The following is a 27,482-nucleotide window of genomic DNA, read 5'->3' on the forward strand; positions in this document are numbered from 1 at the left end:
TAGTACAATACATTGATCTTCCCTGTGTTGAGCCTGACATCCTCACAGCTCTTTTGTAACAAACAACTTGTATTTCTTGATTGCTCACCTTTTTCACCTATTCCCCCAAACTCTGTCTTCTCTGGCAAGTATCAGTTTGTTCTCTGCATGTGTCTGTCTGCTTCTGTTTATTTTTATTTGTTTGTTTTTTTATTGATTTGTTTGTCTCACCCAACCAAGAACTCTGGCTTCCAACTCAGACACACTGCCTGGCTCTGTCTAGGTGCTCCTTCTATCAGCTGTAGCCTGCTGATTGTCATCAGGTAGAGGCTGTGAGGATCCTCAGAGTTCGCTGTTTTGTACCACTGATTGACCGATGTTTGTAACTGTTACTTAATATGTGTGTACAGGGTTTTATTTTTTGAAATGTGTGGGTACATATATCCCTGTTACTACATTAAAGTAAAAAGTGGAATTGTTTCCCCTTCTTTATCATTTCCATTAATTCATTAACCTTAACCCCTATGTACATGGAGAAGAGACACTTAGAGAAATGGCGTGAGTTGCAAAGGATGGGCTCATGGAATGCCATTCAAATCCTTTGGGAGTTTTTCATACAATGGCATTCGACAGAAATGAAGTGGGAATAACAATGTGTGATTCTAACAGGTTTATTGGCAGAGAGGTATTGAGAATTATTGCCTGGTTTGTTATCCTTTAATGATATTTTTAAATTGAGCTTTTTTTCTTTTTCTTTCTTTTCCTTTTTTGGGGGGGCCTTCATCTATGGAGTGGATTTATTGGCTCAAGTAGCTGAAAGTCCACAGGTTGCTCAGGGCTCACATGCAGTCAGACTGGGACTACATGTGTATGACCCTGCACTTCTTTCAACTTTGCCCTCTTAGGTGTTTTGGCTTTTTCCTCATGCCAGCTGCCCTCATGGTCACAGAAACACAGCAGTTTGAGTCCTGATGGTGGCAACCAACTGTCATCATCTAGCACAGGAAGGATCTCCACCATCAGTGTGGCCAGGGGATGCCTTTGTAGTAATTGACTTAGACCCATATTACCATATTACCACCACACCTGAACAAGTCATGGAGACAAAAAGGAAGAGATTGCAATGTTTTGTTTAAAACGGGGTCTAAATTGAGCTCCTGGGAGCTCAAATCATTGATTTCGTTTTCCCTTAAAAATTCCCAGAGTACACCAGCCATCTATCTCTTCTTCCCCACCATAGTAGATCTCTCCTCATCCCCCATGAAAACAAAACACAAAAAAGGCATAAACTCATTAATAGGATTTATAATACCCTCCATTACAGCCAGTCATATAATGAATTCTTCATGATAAGTGCACATCTCACTCCTTTGCTGTACATCAAACAGTTAGTACAATATATCACATGAGCCAAGGAAATAACCCTCATCAGAAAACAACAAAAGAAAACACTGGAACTTAGTTAATCTGCTGCTTTATAACTGTGTGAATTGAGGAATGTTGAAATCATTCTAAATTTTTTAGTTATAATCTGTGAACAAGAGTAGGGGAGGGAAACGCACATACGAGGTATGTGTAAGAATTCAGCCAGGTGAATAATATAAGGAAAGTGTTGTATAATTCACAAGTTATGAAACTTCTTTTGTATTATTATTATATCAGTGGTAGCATTAAGTGCATATTTTTCATTGACTAGATTAAGAAATATATTGAATCACCAACTTCACTGAAAGCTCTATCAATACCTGAAATTCTATCCAAAAGTGCTGAAATGCCATTCTTATAACTGTAAATATTAGATCAGGAAAAACATGAGAAAGATAAAAGTACAGAGTACTAATATAATTTCTTCTTGGTTTATAAACCCTAATTTTCACTCTGTTCTTACGATATTTTTCACATTTCAAGATCTATGTAGAGATGTCAGTTGAAATGGAAAAAACATTGAATTATAGAAGGATAGGGATTATATTAAGATAGATGCCTGGGCTTCCTAGCAATCAGAACCAAAATTCATTGGAATGATCATTTGGTATGTCAAAGAAATGTTCTATTTCAACAGAGCACATATTTTTCAATATTTAAAAATATTTTTTAAACTTATACATGTATTGGAAGTAGGTCTCAGCAGCCCTAAAAACAGATCCTAAGCTCTGTACATTAGTGGACTTTAAAGTCAACCCAATCTTCAAAAACACTCCTATAAGGAAAAAATAGAAGGAGTGATACATAGAAGAAAGAAAAGCAGAAAGAAGAAAGGGAGATGTGGAGAATAAAATGGAATGAAAGAGAATACGACATATAAGAAAGTTTCACACATATTAAGGGGAGTTCCAGAAAGTATTTCAGATTTAAATATATTTAAAATATTTTCTACTGCAGTCATTACAAAAAAGTGTGAAAGACTTTGTCTTAATGTACAACAAAGGTTAGAAGTAGGGCGTAATGAACATGGCTTTGACCCAGAAGGAACATGGAAAGTATTAAAAAGTACTTTTAAAAAATCTGACAAGGAACTTTAAAAAAATGATTTCTCCTCATTATTGAATTAAACCATCATGTTAATCATAACTTATTTTGCTGTATTTTTGTATAATTCTTTCACCTTACCATTTATTGGCAGTACTTATTTCCAAAATACATTGGTTTTGTATTTAAATTGCATTAACTTTTAAACTCCTCTAAAGATGTTTCCATAGAAATTCTATTAAATGTGTCCCAGGAACCTAATGAATAAAGCTTTCATAAACAGATGTTGACTTACCAACATCAAAATGTATATGAATTAAAATAATAAATCTTTTATTCATTAATTCATATCTGTATATGAATTAATAATAATAAATCTTTTTTTGGTGTAATAATCATGGTACAGATTGAACCAATGTGTTGTTTTGCCTAAAGTTAGTATCAATTATTTCAACATAATTCAAATGTTATTGTCTCTAAAGTCAAGCTATTGTCAGGTATAACTTTAATATTTTTGCATTGAGTTTTGCTGGGCTACTAGAACTATACTTTTGATAAAAATACAGCCTCGCTGAACATGTTGATCTAATGTCTCTAAGCCAGTTTCTGGCTGATATAAAAAAAATACAACCTCGTCTGTCAATCTCCATGAAATGATGGACACCTACAGATCAGAAAGTTGATTATCATTTTCTCCTGAGTCATGAAGTCAAAGTCATGAGGATCAGCCTCTGGGATTTTTTGCTTGTTTTATTTTTTGTTTGTGTTTGTTTGTTTTAGGAATGGCAAGCTCATTGAAGACAATGAAAAATACATATTGAAAGGAAGCAATACAGAACTCACTGTCAGAAACATAATCAATAGTGATGGGGGCCATTATGTCTGCAGGGCCTCAAATAAGGCAGGAGAAGATGAAAAACAGGCCTTCCTCCAAGTCTTTGGTAAGTATTATATCTTAGTGGTTAAGACTGAGGTCTAAAGGGTGGCCAGGGTCAAATCCTCCTCTGTCAATGTTATGCAGTGTTTAAATTAAATTAAACAGTTCATAAGTAAATCTCAGTTTTCTCATTTCTAAAATATATTTTAAAATTGCAGCTACCAGATGTAATTGTTTTAAGAATTACATGAAATTATATGTTCAAGTTTCTCTAAAATATTGGCTGACTTATAACAGGGGCTTGAAGAAAATTTATTTAAATTACACTACTGGGATCTCATATAGTTATGGGTTGATCTTCATAAATCTTTAAATGAAATATGTTAGGATCAGCTTCACTTTCATTACACTTAAAAGAGTACACCTACAAGGCTGTAATTAGGAAACATTGACTTGCAGCTATAATTAAATATTCCCATTTCATTAAAGGGAAACATAATATAAGTCTTCTATAATTACTAAAAGCCATATTGCTTTCTTTGCTAATCTTATAGAGAGGAGAGGACTAGCATGTTTTTTTAAAATAAATTACTTATTTAGCTTTCATTATGTTTTCAAGAAGAAAAACAGTTTTTGCTGAGGGAATATTTAGAATATGAGTATTCTCTTTAAAAAGCATAACACTAAAAATCATATGCAGTACTAATATTCAGTATATTTCCCCCATGTTTAAAAACATCGTTGACAAAATGCTTTTACAGAAGAGATGGAACGGGAGGGAGGGAGGGCTGTGTAACTGTAAGAAGGACCAGTGTTGGTCTCTGGAAGACGCAGTGGTCCAAGGGCCACAGACCAATGCTGAGTGGCCATACACGTGGGCGCATCCTCTGTCAGCTGGGCCTGTGATCACGTAATAGAAATATTTCCTGAGCAGAGAAGTTTGCATAAAGCACATATTCTGGTGGAGTGAGACAGACAAAACTATATCAAAGTATATGAAAATAATTCAGTAAATGGAATAATAAAATACTCTTAAGAATGTGAAAATGGATAAATGTGGTAGTGCTGGGTAAAAAAAAACTATTATTTTGGACAGCATGGTATTGGAAAGTTATTCAAAATGGTAATGATTAGACGTGTGTACACAGAATATTTAATGATGAGCTGTCAGCAAAGCTAAGAGGAAGGAGAAAATTGTTCACATAGAAGGAAGAACAAACACACTTAAAATTCTTAGACACTATAGAAAGTCAATTATTGTTTCAGCACGATTCCACACTTAAAAATGTTCTCTTTAAAACCAACAATAAGAGCCATGACCAGGTGTCTTGGTTGACTGAGCATCGTCCCATACACCAAAAGACTGTGGATTCGATCGTGGGTCAGGAACACCTAGGTCGCAGGTTCCATCCTGTGGGGGGGCACATAGGAGAGGCAAACGATCAACGTGTCTCTCTCTTCTCCCTTTCTCCCTCTCTCTCTCTTCCCCTCCTTCTCTTCACCCCTTCCTCTCTCTAAAAATCAGTGAACAAGTCCTTGGGTGAGGATTGAAAAAAGCCTACCACATTAAATAAATGTAGCTCACTATGACAAATTAATTAATTAAATTATAGTCTCTGAGATCGTTCCAAAGGGTACTGTTCTCCCTACCAAAATGGGCTCATATTAAATACTGTTCAGTTTCTTATTATTTAATAGGGTGGCCTTGAGTGAGAATGGATGTAAACAAATCTTCAATAATTTTATCTTATAAAATAGAAAATAATGCATCAAATATATGATACGTTACTGTTGTAATCACTTTTGTGTAGTAACACTGAACAAGTTGGTATTATTTTAACACAAAATCATGAATATACACGTCAAAAATGTAACTAAATTCATTAAGTCAATGGAGTAAACACTGAATTGTTAAACATTATGTATACTATATGTCTGATATCAGAAATCTAATTTTCTAAAATTAAAAACAATTTATTTATATCCCATGATCAACTGTACTTGATTTAAAAGTACCTGTTACTTGTCTTTAAATAACGAGTACTGGATGTTATCCCTTTAATGTCCTAATAAGTAAAAATTTAATAAGTGCAGAGGATTTAGAGTTACAAACATGAATGTCTATGGTGCTATGTGAATTTGTGGATGGCCATAATTTTTAATATTAAGATGATTTATGCTTATTCCCTGTACCTTCCCCCCCATTCTCTCTGTTCCCTATGCCCCTTGATCACCCTCCATGTGATCTCCAATTCTGTGATTCTGTTCCTGTTCTGGTTGTTTGCTTAGTTTGTTTTTGTTTTTGCCTTTGTTTTTAAGAAGCATAAATGGTGAGTAAAAAACAGACAGGGGAGTTTAAGAATAGTGTAGGACATAAAGAAGCCAAAGAACTTCCATGTATGCCCCATGAACCTGAAGTAAGTGAGGAAATACAGGTGGGAGGTGGGTACAGGACAAAAGGGAATATGGCAAGTGGAATGGAGCAACTGTAATAGCATAATCAATAAAACCTATTTTAAAAAAGCAAAGAAGAAAATTTAAATTAGTAGACATAATGTTTTTCCTTCTCGAAGAAGTCATGATTATAAATACTTAGCTGCATTGCCTAATAATATTGTTAAGATAAACTGAGGTCAAAATAAATCACCTAGGGCAATAAAAATAAATAGCATTTGTGTACCTATGCTTCATATATTTTTAGTATTGTGCATAACTATACATACTACATACTCAGGGCACAGCCATCATTTTTTCTCTTTGATGAAATTGTCTTACGAGCTTAAGAGATAATCACTCATTAGGTGGCTGCCATCCTCCCCACACACTTACACATGTGGCTTCAAAAGAGGAAATTTTAATTTGTGGTTTAAAAGAAGAATAATACGCCTTTCTCCCCCCCCCTTCCTTATATATATTTCTTAAAAATAAAAATACATAATACAGCGTCTCTTTAACTGGAGGAATTTTGGAGGGGATTATAATTTTTAGGCTTGTAAGGCACTTCAAATTATTTTATAATGATGATCCACGAGAATTGCTTCTGAAACTTTTTTTGAATTTTATTTATTTATCTTTAGAGGGGAAGGAGGTAGGGAGAGAAATATCAATGTATGGTTGCCTCTCGTGTGTCCGGTGCTGGGAATTGGCCTGCAACCCAGGCATGTGCCCTGACTGGGAATCGAACCGCAATACTCTGGTTTGCAGGCCCGCGCTCAGTCCACTGAGCTACACCAGCCAGGGCTGAAACTTTTTTACCTGTTCCCATCACTCTTGGCGGTGCTCCGAAGCAAGGCATGCTGCTGTAGCTGCTATAAGGTTAACCATTCCCTGCTGCACTAATGTGGACTTCAGTGCCCATCATGGCTTTCCCTCCAATGCAGATTGAGTGATGTATATATTCTTTACAGTACAGCCTCACATAATACAGCTTAAAAATGAAACTACATATGAGAATGGTCAAGTCACGCTCACATGCGACGCAGAAGGGGAGCCGATACCAGAAATCTCTTGGAAAAGAGCCGTGGATGGAATTACATTCTCTGAAGGCGATAAGGTAACAGCCAAATTACAGAGTGATTTTCAGTATCATTGTATTTTCAGTGTTTTGCATGTTATCAAATCTCACATTGAAGTCCGATTTGTGAAGTAACTCATAAGAATCCAGTAAGTGCTTTCTTTTTTATAACATGGTAACTCTACCACAGTCAGCCTGACACTAAATTCAGAGAAGAAAAGGTCAAAGTGCGGTATTTAAAGATGTTTGTTTATTTAGCCATACAATCTTAGGTCGTTTTCATTTTTAAATTTGCCTAGTTGACTTTCAGTATATGCTGAATCTATAAAATATCTTATGGCAATTTTAATTCTTCCACCCTGTGCTGTGAAAATGAACGTACTTTACATTCACAGAAGTGTGGTTGTCACTTCACTCTTTCCTCTTGAGCTGTCTTTGTCCAGTACAAGAGTAGGTTCCTGCCTTTTTATACTCTAGAACCTAGTAAGATAAATAAGTGCAAAAGTAAATGGGTGCTCTCTCATCAGAATTCACACGAGTTACTTAGGAATCAGTTAAACATCATCATATGTTTGACTACACTCCATGGATTTTCATAATTGTCATTTTTCATAACTACTCATATTAAAGTCCAAGCATAGACTGAATTGAAACATAAAGAAAAGAGTAGTGAATGAATGATATGATGGACTGGCATTTCCATAGACGTGAAAATTGTAACAAGCTGATAGATTGCTTTTATTTTCTCAGTATTAAAGACAAACTTCCTTTAAATACCTTTCATTAGTTTAAATCAATTTATGTGAAAGTTAAAGATTTCTAAAATACAAGTAGCTTTGATTTTCTAGCATTAACAGCAGAAAAAAAGATGAAATCAACTTATCTAAAATATACTTTCTATTTATTCAATTCATTATATCATTTTAAACAGCATACTAACTCAGGTGATTCCCTGTCCACTTAAATTTATCTTTTGAAAGACTGCATTCCAGTTCCATCCATGTTGTTGCAAAGGGTAGTAGCTCCTTCTTTCTCTCTGCTGCATAGAATTCCATTGTGTATATGTACCACAATTTTTTGATCCATTCAGTGGGCAGCGACCAGAGGGGAGAGAGAAGGGAATTTAAGGGGAAAAATGGGGAGGGATTTTGAGGAACAAGTATGAAAGACACAGGGATGAGAACTGGTGGGGGGGGGGGGGAAGGGGAGAGAGGGGGGAGACAGGGCGGGGGGGGTGGGGTGGGAGAAATAGACAAAAAATGTACTTGAAAAATAACTAAATAAAAATTAAAAAATAAAATAAAATAAAATAAAAAGAAAGACTGCATTCCCACCTCTATCACCCTTCTTTGCCTATTTCCTCTCATCAGAGCATATTCAAGAGGGCATATATCTTTGGTAGTAAACAATTATTTCATATATGCAAATGGAAAATAACATTTGTAAAAAATGAATAATATTTATAATTTTCTAGAAACCCAGACAAACAGTGTATCTTGCTTTAATGTTTTTCTTAACAGAAAATCATAGGTATCGTTACAGCACATTTGGCGAGTCTCAAAGGAGATACGGTTCTGTAAAAATGTTTAAAATTGTCAAAAAGCAATTATATAGAAAACTTTAGGTAAATACTTTCATGTCCATTTAGCACATTTCTTTAGACAAGATAACTCAAATAAGATTTTCTTGTCTGTAAGCCCTTATTAATCATACCTTTCTATTTCTAACTCATGCTTTCATTATTTTCCTGTCTATTGTAAAATTCCTGAAGTGTATCTTCTCAAAGGTAGCTTTCATTCTTTATTTAAGACATGCTTCTTTATTATATACCAAAAACAAGAGATTCATTGTATTCAGTTATTTTATTAGTACGAAGTCATCAGGTAGCTGAGGGCCTGGTATTTTATTCTCCAATTTACACACCAGGCTACCCAAAACTACATACAAAAATTTCTCCCATACTAATTGTGAATATAATCAACAAGTTTTTGTTTGCTAAGGACTATATCTATTAAAGCACACCTATTTTTATTTAATCTTTATTGTATTTCTTCCATGACCACTTAGTCCCCTTATACTCCCTCCCCTTAGCAATCACCCCACTGTTGTCCATGTTCGTGAGTCCTCTTACCTTTCTGCTCAATCCCTTCATTCCCTCACCTCCCCCAACTAGATACCATCCTGCTCTTCATCTGTTCACTTACCATAATGTTCTCAGGTCCATGTATGCTGTCACAAAGGGTAAAAATTTTCTTATTCTTTATGGCTGAGTAGAATTCTATCGTGTAAATGTCCCATAATTATCTTATCCACCACCCATCTACTGATGGACACTTGGTCTGCTTCATTACGTTGCCTAATGTAAATAGTGCTGAAATGAACACATGGGTGCTTATGTTCTTTCAAATTAGTTTTTTGGGGTTCTTTTGAATATATTCCCAGAAGTGGGAAAGCTAGGTTAAAAAGCAGGACCATTTTTAATTTTTTAAGGTATCTCTATACTGCTTTCCCCAGTGGCTGCACCAGTCTGCATTCCCAACGACAGTGCAAAGGGTTTCTCTTTTTCCACATCCTCACCAACACTTGTTTGTTGAGTTATAGATCATAGACATTCTGACAGGTGTGAGACAATAATCTCACTATGGCATTAATTCGCATATCTCTGATGATTAGTGATGATTAGTGACGGTGAGCATGTTTTTATATGTCTGTTGGCTATCTGTGTGTCCTTTTGGAGATGTGTCTATTCAGGTCCTTTGCCCATTTTTTAATTGGGTTGTTTAATTTTTGGTCGTTGAGTTTTGTAAGTTCTATATAAATTGTGGATATTAACTTCTTATCAGATTTTTTGGTGGATCCATTTTCACATTCTGTGGGTTGTTTTTTTTTTATTTTGTTGATTATTTCCTTTGCTACGCAAAAATTTTTACTTTGACATAGTCTCATTTTTTAATTTTTTCTTTTGTTTCCTTTTCCCGAGGAGATACAGCCAATAAAATATTGCTATGAGCAATGTCTGAAATTTTTCTGCCTCTGTTTTATCTTATGATTTTTATTGTTTCAGCTCTAACAGTTAAGTATGTGGTCCATATTGATTTTATTTTTGTGTATGATGTAAGAAGGTGGTCTGTTTTCATTTTTGTGCATATATCTGTCCAATTTTCCCAACAACATTTATTGATTAAACCATATATAGCCCATTGTTTGTACTTACTTCCTCGGTCAAATATTAATTGACTATAAAGAAGTGGGTTTATTTCTGGGCTCTCTATTTTGTTCCGTTGATCTATGTGTTTTTATGTCAGTGCCATGCTGTTTTGTTTACTATGTTCTTATAGTATAATTTCATATGAGGTAGCATGATTCCTCCAACCTTATTTTTTTCTTAGATTCTTGTTCCCTTGCATGGCCTTTTGTGGTTCCATATAAATTGCTGAAATATCTGTTCTCGTTATGTGAAATACATCATTGAAATCTTGATAAGAATTGCATTGAATCTATACAATGCTTTGAGTATGATGGACATTTTAATGATGTTAACTCTTTCTATCCATGAACATGATATGTGCTTCTGCTTATTTGTATCTATTTCTTACTCCAGTGTCTTATAATTTTCTGAGGACAGGTCTTTTACATATTTGGTTAGGTTTATTTCTAGGTATTTCATTTTTTTGTGTGGCAATTGTATATGGTATTATTCTTGTAATTTCCACTTCTGATAGTTCATTATTGGCATATAAAAATACAACTGATTTCTGGGTAGTCATTTTGTATCCTGCTTTCTCGCTGAATTCATGTATCAGTTTTAGCATTTTCTTGGTGGCATCTTTGGAGTTCTCTAGGTATAGTATTATGTCATCTGCAAATAATGACAATTTTACTTACTGCTTTCCAATTTGGATGCCTTTTATTTCTTCTTCTTGTGAGACTGCTGCGGCTAGAACTTTCAGTACTATGTTGAATAAGAGAGGTGAAAGTGGACATCCAATCTTCTTGTTCCCTACCATAAGGGGAATACTTATAGTTTTAATCCATTGAGTATGATGCTGGCAGTGGGTTTGCCGTATTTGGCCTTTATTATGTTTAGGTATGTTCCCTCTAATCCTACTTTGCTGAGAGTATTTATAATAAACGGGTGCTGGATTTTATGAAATACTTTTTCTGCATCTATTGAAATGATCATGTGTTTTTTATCCTTCGTTTGGTTTATGTGGTGAATCACATTTATTGATTTGTGAATGTTGTACCAACCTTGTGTTCCTGGAATAAAAATTCCAGTTGATCATGGTGTATGATCTTTCTGATGCATTGCTGTATTCTGTTAGCTAATATTTTGTTGAGGATTTTGGCATCTCTGTTCTTCAGGGATATTGGAGTATAATTTTCTTTCTTTGTAATGTCTTCATCTGGCTTTGGAAGTAGGAGAATACTGGCCTTATAAAATAAGTTTGGGAAACTTCCCTCCTCTTGAATTTTATGAAACAGTTTGAGAAAAGGAGGTATTACTTCTTGAACTGTTTGGTAAAATGCACCTGTGAGGCCATCCAGTCCAGGGCTTTGTTTGTTGTGGGTTTTTTTATTACTGCTTTAATTTCACTAGGTGCAATATGTGTATTCAGATTCTTTTATTCTTCCTGGTTTAGTTTTGGAAGATTGTATGTTTCTAGGGATTTATCCATCTCGTCCAGTTTATCCAGGTTGTTAGCATAAGTTGTTCATAATATGTTCTTACAATCTGTTGTATTTCTTTGTCATATTCTTTGTATTTCTTCTCAATAAATTTAAGAAGATTGAACTCATGTCCTGCATCAGAAGATGCTCTGCCCATGATTCTATGACACTAAAAATAAGTCACTAGAAGAACACTGAAAAACATGCAAAGACATGGGATCTGAAGAACATGTTATTAAACAATCAATAGGTCAACAAACAGATCAAGGAAGAAATCACAAGATACCTTGAAACAAATGAAAATGAGGATACACCAATCCAAAATTTGTTGGACATTGGGAAAGCAATCCTAAAAGGGAAATTCATTGCATTATGTGCCTGTCTCATTAAAAAAGAGGAAAAGTTCAAATACACAATCTGACTTTACACTTAAAGGAACTTTAAAAGCAAAGCAAACACAGGGCCTAAAGTGAGTGGAAGGAAAGAAGGAAGTAATAAAGATCAGAGCAAAAATAAACAAAACAAAATCTTAAAAAATGATACAAAAGATTGATGAATCCAAGAGCTGGTTCTTTGAAAAAAATAAACAAGATTGACAAACATTTAACCAGACTCATCAAGAAAAGGACCCAAATAAATAAAGTCAGAAATGAAAGTGAAGAAATAACAATTGGCATCAAAGAAAGACATATTTTTAATTTTTATTTTGTTTTTTGTTACAAAACCATTATAGAAACCTAAATATGTTTTTCCCCAAATACCAACTTTTTTCCAGTGGATGAAGAAATTAAGACTGCTGTATTTACTTACTATCATGATATTTCTCCAATATTATTTTAAGATTCCAATTTTATTTTCTGGACAGTAAGTCTTTTTTTTTTCACTTAACATTCCTAGTTTCTTCAACAGCCAAAATTCAGAAACTGAATGGTTGAACTGTGCTTTCAAATAAGACAAACCCAATGTTGAAATTCGACTGTGCTATTTATGTTTCAGCTTTGGCAATATTATTTGATCTCTATTTAAGATGAATTCTTCACCTTTAAAATTGACATAATAGTTATTTTCCTTGTATGAGAAGGTGGAAGATATCTTGTAAAATGCATATCCATGTCTTCAACATACTATAAAAATTCAGTAAACTTAATTTTGTTATATTACATAAATTTTGAAGTAGTTTATCTTGTTTCTCACATTCTGAGGAAACTGTGGTTGTTAATAGAGTCCATGGAGTCTAATACCTAAAGTCTTACTAAACATTAACTATCACAGAGTATATTGAGTCATATTTCTGCTGTCTTGAAAAGTAACAGACTACATTTGCCATAAAGATCACTTGGAGAGCCTGTTAGTATGTAAACTCTGAAATCCACTCCTAGAGGTTCATTTAGTATGCCTGGCAGAGGGTCTGGTGGTTCACATTTTATGAACTCGTCTCGTCAGTTGGTGTTATGTGGATGGTCTTTAGTCCATACTTCAGAAATCAAGTTTCTTACTCTAAGTCAAATAAAATTTAATAACTGATTCTTTCAACAGGAAAATGCTCTTCCCAGATTTCTGGACACATGATAGGAGCCAGAGAAATACAGAACAAAATGCAACTTCCCATCATGCATATAGTGTTAAAGTTTTGATAATTGCTAAATGTATTGGTCATAGACTGAAATATTATTATTGTAATATGATTCAAACGGATAATTCCATCACAAAATATAACTATGTATTTAGCAAATATGTTCAACATTATATATTTTTGAAGGAGAGGGTCTCAATCAATGGTGTCCCTTTTCTTATCTAAATTCTCAATCACCAGATAAAACAAAAGAAATACATGGGGCCAAATGTTATGTGGCTTCAGTCTATAGGTAAAGGCATGTCTATATGCTGAGTTGTAGAATTCAACAGACTTACCCAGCATAGTAACCCACTCCGCATAATCACTTCTAAGGTGACCATCTTGGCTTGAGATCAACAGAATCTGCAGTCTCTACTCAAAGATCCCTTCTGAAAATAAAAAGAGAGTCACTAAGAAAAGGGTCCTCATGTCCTCTCCCTAGATCTCCCAAGGAGGAGCAAGTAAGGGAGTAGGAAGGTCCAGGAGTGGACTGTTAGAAGAGCTCTCTTTCCAGGGAGTAAATATTAGGAGCCCGTGACAAGTGTTTACTGCCCAGCAAACATTATATTTATACCATATTGATGAGCACAATATACATATTATCTGAACTTATCTTCTGGGACTCTTTCTACATAATAAATGATCCTGAAATGTAGTGGCACAAAACAGCCATATTTTTTTCTTATAATTTTGTGCTTTAAGAATTTGGGAAGGCTCAGCTGAGTGGATACCAGTAGGAGTCTTAAATGTGCTTACATGGAGGTGTTTGCCGCAGTGGCGGTTCTGAAGAAGGATTGAACTCTGCATGTTAATAAATCAGAAAATGGACATGCATGATATATCTCTCAGAAACAAGAAAAATATGATGCTTAAACACAGAGCTTTTTTAAATTCACAACTGTTTTATTTATAATCTATTGCATCTTACCCACATTTAAAATGATATATTTAATTTGTTTAAATGGCCTTTTTTTTTTTAGGAACACATTTATCAGCATATGCTTTCCAGTTCACCTGGTCAAAGGTGAAAAATAAATATTAAAATATTCAATGTGCAAGAAAAATAGAATATCTACTTGCTTTAGAAATAGTTTCTGAACATTCTTTGTTATTTCAGGATATTATTTTGTTCTTTGTTCTGTTTTTAAAGAAATGTCACAGTTTTTACTCACTAACAATAATTCATTTATTGAAAATTGCTAGACAATGCATTGTAGTGAGAACTTAAGTATAAATGATATTTCATTAAAATATTGATTTACTGAGGTTATCCAAAATCTATTACATTGACAGTTGAATTTTAGCACAATCGAATGAAGTCATCCTAAGATACATTTGTTTATAGGAATTAAAGTCCTTAGCTTTTTCATTTAATAGATGATATATACTTACTTTTAGTAATATTTACATGTATACAGTAGAGTTTACACAAGAACCAAAGCTTGTTATGGAACATGCAACAACTTTGAAATAAAGGTTGTAAATTGTTTTTGCAATTTTTAAACAAAGCAACCTGTTTTTTTACGTTGAAAATCTACATTTTAAAAATAAAACTATGCTTCTTCACAGAGTTGATCTGAGGTTTAGGTAAAATTGTGTGTCTGAACTATCTCAACATAGTTCCTGGCATTAACAACTGTCATCCATCACAAATAAATTTGTTTATATCAATTTTATTATCATTCTTGCAACAGATGTTAGTATATGTAATATTACAGGTATTGCCCTGGCTTGGTAACTCAGATGGCTTCAGATGGCTTGCCTCACTATGCCAAGGCTGTGGGTTCATTCCTGGTCAGGGCACATACGAGAATCAACCAGTGAATGCATAGATAAATGAAACAACAGATCAGTGGCTCTCTCTCTCTCTCTTCCTTTCTTTTCTTTATCTAGAACTAATAAACATATTATAGGCATTGATAGATTAGTTTCAGAAACTCATCAGACGTTGCACAGGTCAGTATTTAATCCTAACTGCCTCACTTTGGTGTATTATTTCCCATATGACTTCTCATATCTCATTTTAGTTTCTGTATGTCCAAATCTGGGCAGGAGTAAGACCTACCTGGGAAAAGTTTCTTAAGATAAAATGAAAGACAATAATAATTTTCTCAGATAGAAATTGAACAATTAAAAAAATGTCATTTTCTTTTGTCTTTGGAAGTTTTCAGTCTTTAGATGTTTTTTATGAGAAAACAATTGTATTAATTTCATGTCAACATCCATTGTCAAAAAAGAACCAAACTAAAATTTCAGTGAGCATAGCCATATGTAATGTATTAGTGATATCATCTACAAATAAAGTAGAATATTCTTATAGTTGCCATGGATGGTTCTTACTTGACATAGCTATTTATGAGGGTTTGTGATATAATCTCTATCAATTTAATGGCTCTGATATGAATTTATCTTACCACACTAAGTTTGAGATCTTGTAACTGTAGTATATATCACATTCTGCTTGGAAGGTGACAGTGTTGGGACTCTGCATTTGAGTTTCACCTTGTCACTGGATGTTTAGTATTAGTTCCCACGGCTGGAAGGAGTGCATGTGAGGGTACTTCTGGATAAGATAGAATTCCAGAGTTACTCTTAAATGATAAACGTTGGTCTGCCTTCCTATGGGACACAAAATCAAGACCAGGAACATTACAGATTTTTACATCATCTTCTTCTTCCCTCCTTTCTCCCTGGTCTATCTTCTTGCCATCTTCTGTAATTTTTTTCTTTTAGGGAGTGAGTCATTTTTTGCCTCCTTTTGGGCCCTTATGTACCTCCCATATTATGTACCAACAAACATTGATTTTGGAATAGACTCTTCCACATTCCAAGAAGTACTCAAACTGGACATTTTAAAAACAAAGCAAGAGAAATGCTGTGGTCCACAAAACAAGGTTACTTAGGAATCAGTTATCTTTCATAAATTTTCAAAATATAACTTTATAGTCATATGATGCCACTGGTTTATTTTAAACTTTTTAAAAAGAAATATTGTTACTTGTCATTTTAAGATTAAATGAAAATAAAAAATTCTACAGGGAATTTTTTTTGCCTCTAGAATTCTTACAAAATGGTAAACATAACTATTGGCAATTTCATCTATGCGAATAGAATGTTTTATATAATAAAGTGCTTATACTATTATCTTGTGGATGACATTTTGCATGTGTCATATATCTGTGCTTAAGACACAGACTCTATAATAATTCTATTTCCAGCTACACTTTTCCTGCATAGTAAATTATAAGTTTACCTCCACTAGAAATTAACTCCACTCTACACTGAATAGAAAGTATTTGAAATGTATAGAAATAGCTACCACTATTTTAAAATAGAATTCCTCAATGCCAGTCATTTGGCCATCAGCTTTGTTTTTTTCCCTATGCTTATCTGCCTTCTAGAATGTTATAAACCAATTTTTTCTTTAAATTACACTATTTTTTCATTATTATTATCCTAAACAAAAATATCAGTGAAATCAAAAGTATGATTATACATTATATTTTTAACTGCACATTCAAATCAATATAAAACTGTGAAATAAAAATTGATTTTAAAAATAACACCTAAACCTGGCATGTACACCTTCACAGGTACACAGACCACACTTCTAAAACACTGCTTTTGGGTCAGACATGATTTGAATTAACATGGTGCATGTTTATCTATGAAGTTTAGAGAAGTGGAGCACATGTGAAGATATTTAGGTTATGACAGAATCCATTTCTCTTCTTCCTCCTTGTGGGCCAGCACCTCTTCCCAGTAAACAAATATGCTGCCTTATTAGTAAATGGGCAAGGACTTCACAGATTTGATAACAGAGACTCATTTCACTTTGATCCTTAACTCCACGTGGTCCTTTTACAATGATGCCAATAAAAACCAGTACACAAAGCAGGTGACTAATCTCAAAAATGATTTCTTATTTTTTTCTGAAGTAAAATATGAAGGTCTAGCCTTGGTCTGAGTTTGGATCAATAAAAACTTAATGATTAAAGTTGGAGGACTTTGTGTTCTTTTACATTCATTTGATAAATGTGTCTTTCTGAGTCAAAGGTAACAAGCTTACAGACTCAAATTTAAATTTAGCATTTTCTGTCTTTTCTGCTTTGTTCAAACAACTGGATGCATTTAAATTGCAATGTATAATTTTAAAAAGTTTTAATACAGATTACAAATAGTCTAATTAATATTTTTACACTTAGATGGAAGTCATATTGTACCAGGATCTTTTTTTCTGTTTTAATTATATAGAAATGATACACATTTTTTCACAATTTTAAGTACCATGACCTTGATGATTCTTACTTAAAATGTTTTTGCAGCCTAAAAATACCAAGTCCAGAGGGATTTCTAGCTTAAATAAAAATAGATGGTTCTTTCATATTAATACTTGAATAAAATATGATGTTTTAAATTTTATGCCAATTTAAATAATACCTCAGTATATAAATATTTATTATTATACTACTGCATTCATTATTATGTCACTTTATGCTCTGGGCTAATATTTTTTAAATATTTTATTTATTTATTTTTAGAGAGAGGGAGAAAAAGAGGAAGAGAAACATTAATATGCGGTTGCCTCTCACATGCCCCCTTACTGGGGACCTGGCCCGCAACCCAGGCATGTGCCCTGACTGGGTATTGAACCAGTGACCCCTTGCTTTGCAGGCTGGCACTCAATCCACTGAGCCAGACTAGCCAGATCTGGGATATTCTTCTTTTGTTTTTGCATGTAGGATTCTGGACCTAAAGAAACTTGTTATTTTGAAAATAATTTACTTAAACCTCCTTTAATGGAAAGCGAAAGATAATGAAGTGAATTTTTCATATCACATGAAAATCTTCACTGAAAATTCTTAGGTCATATATATATATGTACATATACATATATAGTGAAGATTAAATGTTTTAATATCCTAAAGCACATGTGACTTATTGAAAGATAAAATGCATAAATGTAATGAGCAAAATAATCTTTTAAGTGAGGGAATTTTACGCAACTGACACTTCTTCACTACTTGCCAAAATTCATTGGACCTGTATCAGCAAATATTATTGAGGAATGTGATGCTTGCATGTACTATTCTAGGCACAAAGAATGTAAGAGTAATAAAAAGAAAAGTTCCCTGCTTCATGATGCACACAATGTAAGACGGGAAATGGAATCAAAGCATATTTAAAATCATCAGTCTTCTCTTTATGAAGATGAGATTTTGAAATATGTAATTTTTGTACTCAGAATATCATCTTATAATATGTAAGTGAACTTTTACAAGGCTGCAAATATGGCTTTTGCATAGTTTTTGTGCTATCACAGACCCGATTCAACTTATTCTTCTGATGTGCCTCTGTACTGGTGTATGACTACTCTCATCAGAATGTCTCCTCTCAGTCTGCTGTAGGCTGATGAAAATTGCTTAGATTCTGATTTTAAAAAAGAAACTTAAAAATATACATAATGGTATAATTGGCAGCACCTTTATATTATAGCAGAAAATTTAAGATTTTTCAACCCGCTCTTTCTTCTCAAACAGAAATTACCAAAATGAGATCAAGAAAGTCTCAATTATTGATTTAAAAAGAGTCTGCAAAGTTTCAAGTATTTGCACTCTATTATAAAATCTCCAGCAAATTAAAAAGTAAAGTTTGATGGCATATTTATAGCCATCCCAAAAAAAAACCTTTTATTTTAAAACCAAAAAATTGTCTTCCCTATTTTAAAAAAAAAAAAAAATTTTTTTTTAAAAATTTTTTTGAGATTAAATTTTTAAGAATGGAGGACAGCCTGTTAGCATTTTTATACAGCTTTTTAAGTACTTATACTTTGGGGCAACTTTTACAGCTGCATTTTTATTACTTCTATGAGGAGTTTTATTTTTACCTCTTTACCAAGCCGTGAAGTTGCTTTCTGGGATTCAATTATGGGAAAATTTCAGTGCCTGATTCTAAGGCTCATTAGCACATACCACATATACTACAAGAACAGAAGTCAAGGAAAGAACTACAATGTGTAAAAAAAAATAAAATCAGTAAAATGTTTTACGGAAAAATGTAATGATATGTATGCATATTTTAAAGACAGTTATATGTACAGTTAAACTAGACATAGTGCTTAATATGGGCAATAGTGTGACAAGAGCGGAATTTACCCATTCCAAGAATCAGGAATTATAGAAAATGGAATGTTTTAAATCTCGAAGGAGAGAATTTCAGTCCATTGAATTTTTCTAACATGATTTGCAAGATCATCAGTGTCTGAAGGAAAATCTTTTCATTTGATGTGATGTGCACTAGGGAATCTTGAGTAATCTTTAGTACCATGAGATTCTGCCTCTCTACGAATGTAGATGTTTGAGTTACTCATCAGGGGACTCACACTGAACCAGGGTTACACATCAGAATCACAGAAGGAGCTATGTACATATACACCTGACTGAGCCTCACTCTTAGAGCTCTGACTGAGCTTGGCCCCTGGGCGCTCTGATGTAGTAAATTTTTGAGCAAATTATAAAGACCTGGGTTTTATTTTGTAAATTCCCAGAAATAGTTCTTGTGTGTAGACCTTGTAAAGATCCTCTGTGTTTGAAATTACCCTTCAATACTATATTTCTTCCATCTCAAAGCTACCCACATACTTGACTGTGAAAACATACCAACACACTTACCAGGCATGGAATTTTTATTCAGAAAACCAAAGATCATCTTGATATTCTCTATATCTGTACATAGAGTAAGTACATAAGAGAAATCCATTTTTATAGCCTGTGGATGCCTAATCATGCCATCTCTGTTTTTTTTCTAGTTCATGAAAATAGAGTTTGGTAGCATAATATTATGCAGTAGTTGTAATAAGGATTGTTTTTTTTTTTCAAAACCTAGATTGTCATTTACTTCCTTTCTGATATCAGGCAAATTGTCGTATCTTTCAGAAGTAAAGTTCCATTATTTATAAAATAAGTCTTCATCAAGCTTTAACGTTTTTTTATTCAACAAATCTCTCTGTTGACTCAGTAGGTAATCATACATTTTAAGATACAGTTTTTATTCTGATGCCAAAGTCTTTTAAAATTCAGCTTCTTACTCATTTTTCAGTTCATGATTTTCTAATAATCTAATATAGTGAAACAGTGTGCTTCCAATATCCTTTTTCTGTATACCTTTTCCATTTAACTCAATTATAAGAAAAACTGAGATTACTTTAGTAATATATTTACATGAGAAAAAATGTTAATTTCTGAATGTAAAGAAGAATGCTAAAGCCTACTCCTGGCACCTATAGATTTCAATGCCTATGTATTTTTTCTTTCCAAAGGTAATTTTTTTTCTGAAGGGCTTTGTATTTGAATGACATTTTTAAGGTCTAGCTCATGCATTTTTTCATACTAGTACTCTCAGCAATATATAGGTCCCTGCTGGGCAGTAGGCAAAGTGGATCCTTCAATTACCCATCTGATGTAGGTGGTTGAATACAATTAGGCAAGTTGAAAATCTTCCTGAACGCTTCTGGAAGCGGTGGGAGGTGGGTTTTCAATCATTTACAACTATCTGAAGTTTCTTTTTTGGACCACAGCTTGAATAACAATGAGAAGAAGTCTAGTCATAAATATAACATGCCCTTATAAAAACTACTTTGGGGAGAATTCTGGAAATGTTTTAAAATATAGGTGTCATTCTTTTAAAAATATTAATAGACTTTATTTTTAAATCAATTGTGAGAATTTTCTTTTACAAGACACTGTTATCCTGTTTGTAAGATGTGAGAGTAGTTCATAATTTTATGAAACCCTTTCTATTATTTCCCTACATAGTCTACATGATAGGCCACCCTTCCTATCCCTCATGGCCACCACTTTTTCCTCATATCCTACCATTCAGGTCAATTTATTTCAGCCAAATCAGACTTCACATTTCCTCCATCAGTCCTTGAGCACTGCAGGCTTTACCAAGGTGTGTATGATCAATTCACCTAGAGCACTCACTACACATTGTAAGTCCTAAATGTAGCAAAAACTACCACAGATCTTTTGTGTACTGAGGCCATTTCCAGTTACATTTTAATTTGCTGAGACAGTCTTTGGCTGCCAAACAGACATTTATATGGTAGACTTGATTCTTCACAGTTTCTAGCTATGAGTTTGGTGAAGTTAATTGTTGAATTCATTAGGTAAACTAAAAACACACTTTAGGCCACTGTGTTTTTTTATTACAGTATCTGAAGCCAGTTAAGAATGTAAACTATGTAAAGAAAATAAAACACCAGAGTTGATTTGCTACATGGATATTTGCATTTAATCCTCAAGTTCACTGTGTCCAACAGAGTTGTAGGGCCTATAATAACATGGGGACAAAACTTGAAACAAAAACACATAACACTAATGTAAGAATAGCATATCCAATAATAACTTGAATAAACCGATGTAATCCTTTGATAGCTTAGTGAATTAATAATGTGTTTGCTCATAAATTAAAATCACCTTTGCAACCAAATGATAGGAACGATGATAATTAAGTGGCTCTCACAGACAAGTTGTGTGGAAGAAATGGTTGGTAAGCAATAGAATTACACAGCTTTCCTATATGTGCCATGGCAAAAGGGTTGGAGGTTTGCTGTGGCTTTATCTACCATTTCCTGTATTACAGGAAACATGCATGGCTGGCTTTTTTACGAGCTTTTTTATTGTATTTTCTGGCATTATCATTTAACCCCCTTTACTCCTCTCCCTGACTCCCTGCAATGAACACACTGTTGTCCGTGTCCATGAATTCCTTTTCCTTTTTGCACAATCCCTCCCCTCTTCCCCACAGCTGTCTTGCTCTCTATGAGTTTATTTGGCCTGTTGGCTCAATTTGTTCATTAGATTCCACATACGAGTGAAATCATTTGGTATTTGTTGTTGTTCTGATTGACACTTTGAGGTGGCATATTGCATATGTATCTACTAATACCATATTTTTAAAATATCTTCTCATAAAATTTACAACAATCTGCACTGTATGATACTTATCAACCCTTATTATTATCAGCATATTGCAGCACAATTAGAATCCTGATGAGACCATTTCTTACCATTTTTAGGTCTTATACCAAAGGTATTATAGTCTTCTATATCACTTCTGCTTTCTGGGTCTTTATCTCCACCTGACTTCCTTTAATCACAATGGTCATATCTTTCTCATCTTCTAATAACTGATATGTCACTGAAAAGATTGATTACAGACTTGTCTGATTCATAATTTTTTATATAGCATGCTTTTTCTTAACGTTTTTGATGAAGTCCACTGTGTATATTCTCTTTTTTTATGGTTTACAGTTGTAGCATTGTTTCTTTTATCTCATACTTGGGAACAGTTTTAAGAAAATGTAGAGTTTTTGGTTAAGAAAATTTAGTCATCTTTTCTAACTCTCTCCTATGTAATATTTTATTATCTTAATAACCTTTAGATCATTTTCGAAGAGTTCCTTATTTGATTTAAGACTTCTAATGATTATAAAAAGCTTGGTTTGTATATACAATCTTTGTTTTAATTTATCTAAATCGACAGTTGCTTTATTTGCAACAAAACAAAACAAATTCAAAACCAAAACCAAACAACAGCTGCTCAGTAGAGATTATATATTTGTTGTACACAGTTTTAATTACAGTCATCTATTAGAGATAGGTTGCTTCTTCATATGTGTGATACAGTTATTTGAAACTTGTGACTTTGGTATTTTGGTGTATGGTGAGTAGTTTTTGGTGTTTATGTTCATGTTTTATATAAAACATTTACAATAAATAAAGACTGCTTTCATTTAAACTAACCATGATTATTATATATAAGTCAGACTGTGAGATAACTTAAGGATAAAATACTGAGGCTTTTTGTCTCCTTAAACCTCCCACCCAATGTGTAGTTATGTGGAATCAAAATAAAGTATGTAATTCATTCAGCATAACTCAGTATTCAATAAGGAGCATGTGTTTGCTATAATAATATGACCACATATGACAATAATAATAAACAATTATATAAAATATACATACATATATTCTTATATACACACACACATATATATAGTGATGGTAATGTTTGAATATGTATTTGGCATGATAGGATGTTTAAAATGAAGAAAAGTCATACATACACATCAGCAGCTACTTTTCTACTTTGTGGTATCAGCCTGAATCAGGTGCTACTATTCAATAACGATGTGTGGTATAGTATAAGTGCTCTCATATCTGTGAAAAAAGCCAGCCACTACATGATAAATATGTTGTTTTTTTCTTATTTTAAGAGCGGAACTAGTGACAATTTAAAATACTTGTTAGAACTTCTCTTTCCAGGCATAATGGATAAATGAGGCTAGATAGCCACTCTGACTTTAAACAATGTCAACGACAGCAAGATTTAGGACATAATGACAGTGCATTGATCCCTGAAAGAAGAGAAACAGGTGATGTGAAGCCTGTGATTGCTCAAGGCCACTGTCTAGAGAAAGTTTTCACACTGCAGCACATGAATGATGTTTCTGTTCATCTCCTGTAGTTGAGGAAGCAGTGTTGTTAGTTTGAGTGACTAAGGACGCCACGGTTCCCAGGATGGGGGTCTGGGAGGAGTAAGAGCTTGGTTGAGACCAGAAAAATTCTAAGCGTGAGAGCTCCAGGAATCTTCCGCATTTTCCCCATGAGTTGTCAGCTCAGTACTGATAAGTATACAGATTTAAGGAAACTATCCACAACCATAGGGGAAAATAAAAACACTGTTCTTTCTATGCACAGAAACTTCATTCATGTGCTACAGTCTGAACACTTGCTCTAGACAGTAGGCTTGAAAATCATAGGTCTCATATCACTTGTTTCTCTTCTTTCAGGAGAATCAGTGCACTTGCCATTATGTCATAAATTTCACTAATCATTGTCATCATTTAAAGTCACTGTGTATATCAAATACCATATGATCCCACTTATAAGAACTAATGAACAAAATAAACTAATGAGCAAAATAGAACCAGAAATGTAGAGATGCCTGACGGTGGCCAGACAGGAAGGGGAAGAGGATTATGGTGGAAAGAAAGGGAAAGGACTAGTCAAAGAACATGTATGAATGACCCTTGGACGTGGACAACAGTGTGGGGATTAACTTTGAAACCAGGGAATGGGCTGGTTGGAGGAGGGCAAAGGGGAAAAATTGGGTCAACTCTAATAGTATAACAATAAAAAAAGAAATACTAAAGAATGTTGCTTTAGTAGTGTGGCCATATTAGTCATAAACTGAATATTAATCCTAACCATTTAAAATCCTCAAAAGAATAAAACTGTTTTAAATTAATTTATCGTTTTTCTCAGAGAAGTGACCGAACACATTTAAGGAATAAAAAAGGACAGGACTCAAAATATATAAATCGAAAGTCTACCATACAATAAAAAATTACAAAAATGCAATGTACACAAAAATATAGTCCGTAGTAAGGAGAGGCACATCAGTCAACCAATAGAAGCAGCCATCCATGACACAGACCATAGCCCTAAAACACAGGGCCATGAACTTGATCTATTTTTTACACGTACTGCATATGCACTACAAGACAGAAGAAAGCATGAGCATAATAGGGAGACATCTGGAAGATACAAAGCAAATTAAATAAAAATACTACAGATTTTAAAGAGTCCAGCAAAATATATTAAATAAGACTCATAACAAATTAGATGATACAGAGGAAAAATTGGTGAACTCAAAGACAAAATAATACAACCTGTCCAAATGAAACAGATAGGAAATAATTTTGAGCAGTCCTGTGTTTTTCACGCTCTAAGTGCTGGCCTAACAAGACTCAGAATGAAGCCCTTATTTGTCCCATTTAATAGAGCAAAGAAAGAATCTTCCCAAAATATTTATTATATTATGTACTTTTCTCTTATAGAATGTATTAGATGGATTTACATAAAAGCATACTAAAGGGAAATAGTAGTTTCTATGGTTAACATTTAATATATATGTGTATATATGTATATATGTGTATATATACATAGATATGTATGTGATCATATATACATATATATGTGTACATATATACATATATATCAGGCATTTTTAAGCATTTCAGTTAACATTGTTATACTACTTTCTGTTGTATATGGTGTCTGTTCTCTTTCAAAAATAATGTGTCTATAATATGAACTAGACCACAATACTGCTTAGACACTGATCAACTAACTGTATTATTGATTATAATAACATTCATTATGCAGCTATCACTGAGCCTGCATCGTCTTATGCAATTCTAAGCAACAAACAACAATGGAAAAGCAACAAACACAATGTACTGTGTATAAGACAACTTACATTGTGATAACTCTGCAAAATAAATGCATAAGAGTCTCAGTGGCTTTCAGTACAAAAATGTGTAGGTTTGAAAGTAGACTGCAACAGCATACTATAGACTTGAATTTGGGTTCTAATCCTCTCTACATGTATTTACAATTCAAGAAACAAGATAAAGGAATCAATCTCATCTTGGGTATGATGTTTTAACAATTTCATAATAAAATGTAAGAAGTAATTTTGAAACAAAAGCAAAGCCTAGGGAATAGGGTAGCAAAACCCCATGTTTCACTCTGAATCAACTGGTACAAATATCGTGCCATTCCAATTCTTATATTATACATCATCTGTTTCCTAATAGGCTATCTTTATACTCTGGTTTCTCTTCAGATCATATAAATCTTTTGCCTTTTCTAATAAGTAGACTGTCTTTGTGTTAGCAAAGCATTTTAAATTTTGGATTAAAAACTACATTGACCCTAACCTATAGCTTGTTGAAAGCCATGAAACAGTCTATTCGGTGCTTTCTTAGTGATTACTGAGATTACTTCCATATCAGTCTGGTTCAGTGATGTGATATTAATATTCACAAGGTAAATGCAATTATGTGGCATAAATTATAGCAGTACATCTGACCATCTTATCACAGATATTGAACAAGGTTTCAGAATTATAATATATCTCATTCTTTCAGGTCTCTTTTTGTGTTCTCATTGTTATGTGACATCATACAAAAATTTACTTCAATATAGGATGTAATTTCTGGATCTGAGTATCTCCTTGTTCTTCTTTAGTCCTTGCTAAAGAAGATTTTTGACTTTATTTTTCAATTGCAATTTACATTAAATATTGGTTTTGTTTTAGTTGGAAGCATATTAATCTGTTTTAGTTACATAGTAGTTAGACAATCACATGTTTTATAAGGTAGTCCCCTGATATTTCACGTACTCACCTGGCATTGCGCATAGTTATTACATTATCACCGACTACATTGCCTGTACTGTACTTCACATCCCATGACTATTATGTAACTACTGTTTTGTCCTTCTTAATCCCTTCCCCTTTTGCACCCATCCCTCCAAACCCCCTCACTGACAACCATCAGGCAGTTCTCTGAGTCTATGAGTCTGATTCAATTTGGTTTGTTTATTTTGTTCCTTAGATTCTACATGTAAGTGAAATTACATAGCATTTGCCTTTCTCTGTCTGACTTAGTTTCACTTACCAAAATATACTCAAGTCCCACCATGCTATCACAAATGGTAATATCTCATTCTTTTATATGACCAAATAATATTTCATTGTATATATGTATGCTCTCTTTTTATTTACTAATCTATTGACAGGGACTTGGCTAAAACATGTAGAAGAAAACATAGGTACATAGGCATTGAAATCTCTGATATTTCTCTTTGCACTATTTTTTATGATGTATCTTCTTCGGCAAGAAAAATAAAAGAAAAACGAATGGGACTGTATCAAGTTATAACGTTTTTTGCACACAAAAGAAATCATGAACAGATTGAAAACATAACCCAGTGATTGGAAAAATATATCTGCCAATGACACATCCAACAAGGTCTTAATATCCAAAATTTATAAAGAATTCATGCAACTCTATACCCCCCAAAAACCATGATCTAATTAATAAGTGAGCAGAAGACCTGAGGAAGCACTTATCCAAACAGGACATATAGATGGCAAGCAGATATATGAAAAGATGTTCAATGTCACTAATCATCAGAGAAATGGAAATTAAAACCACAATGAGATACCACCTTGCACCTGCCAGACAGGTGTTGGTGAGGCTGTGGGGAAAAGGGAACCCGTGTGCACTGTTGGTGGGATTGCAAATTGGTGGTAAATTGCAAAGTGGTATCAATTTACACTAAGAAGAAGGGTAATTGAACTAGGTTGACCAAAATATTTGTTTAGTTTTTTTTCATACAATGGATATAGTAGCCTTTAGTTGTTTTTAACTTCATTAAAAACAATTTTCTTAGATTTTCTTGCAACAGCTGTCATATTAGCATGCATTTAAAAAATTA

The 27,482-nt window shown here is 33.6% G+C and overlaps 1 protein-coding gene across 2 annotated transcripts in view; it reads left to right on the forward strand.

Moving 5' to 3' along the window:
* The window catches only part of NCAM2 (neural cell adhesion molecule 2), a 419,099-nt gene that overhangs the window by 277,066 nt on the left and 114,551 nt on the right, over positions 1-27,482 (forward strand). For both annotated transcript variants that reach the window (XM_037161841.2, XM_037161842.2), the window contains exons 7-8: positions 3,229-3,389; positions 6,733-6,878. In XM_037161841.2, the coding sequence (XP_037017736.2) occupies positions 3,229-3,389; positions 6,733-6,878 (307 nt within the window). The remainder of the gene's footprint in view (positions 1-3,228; positions 3,390-6,732; positions 6,879-27,482) is intronic.

Source organism: Artibeus jamaicensis, unplaced genomic scaffold (genome assembly GCF_021234435.1).
Source record: "Artibeus jamaicensis isolate MK-2021 breed Jamaican fruit bat unplaced genomic scaffold, CSHL_Jam_final scaffold_474, whole genome shotgun sequence".
NCBI lineage: Eukaryota > Metazoa > Chordata > Mammalia > Chiroptera > Phyllostomidae > Artibeus > Artibeus jamaicensis.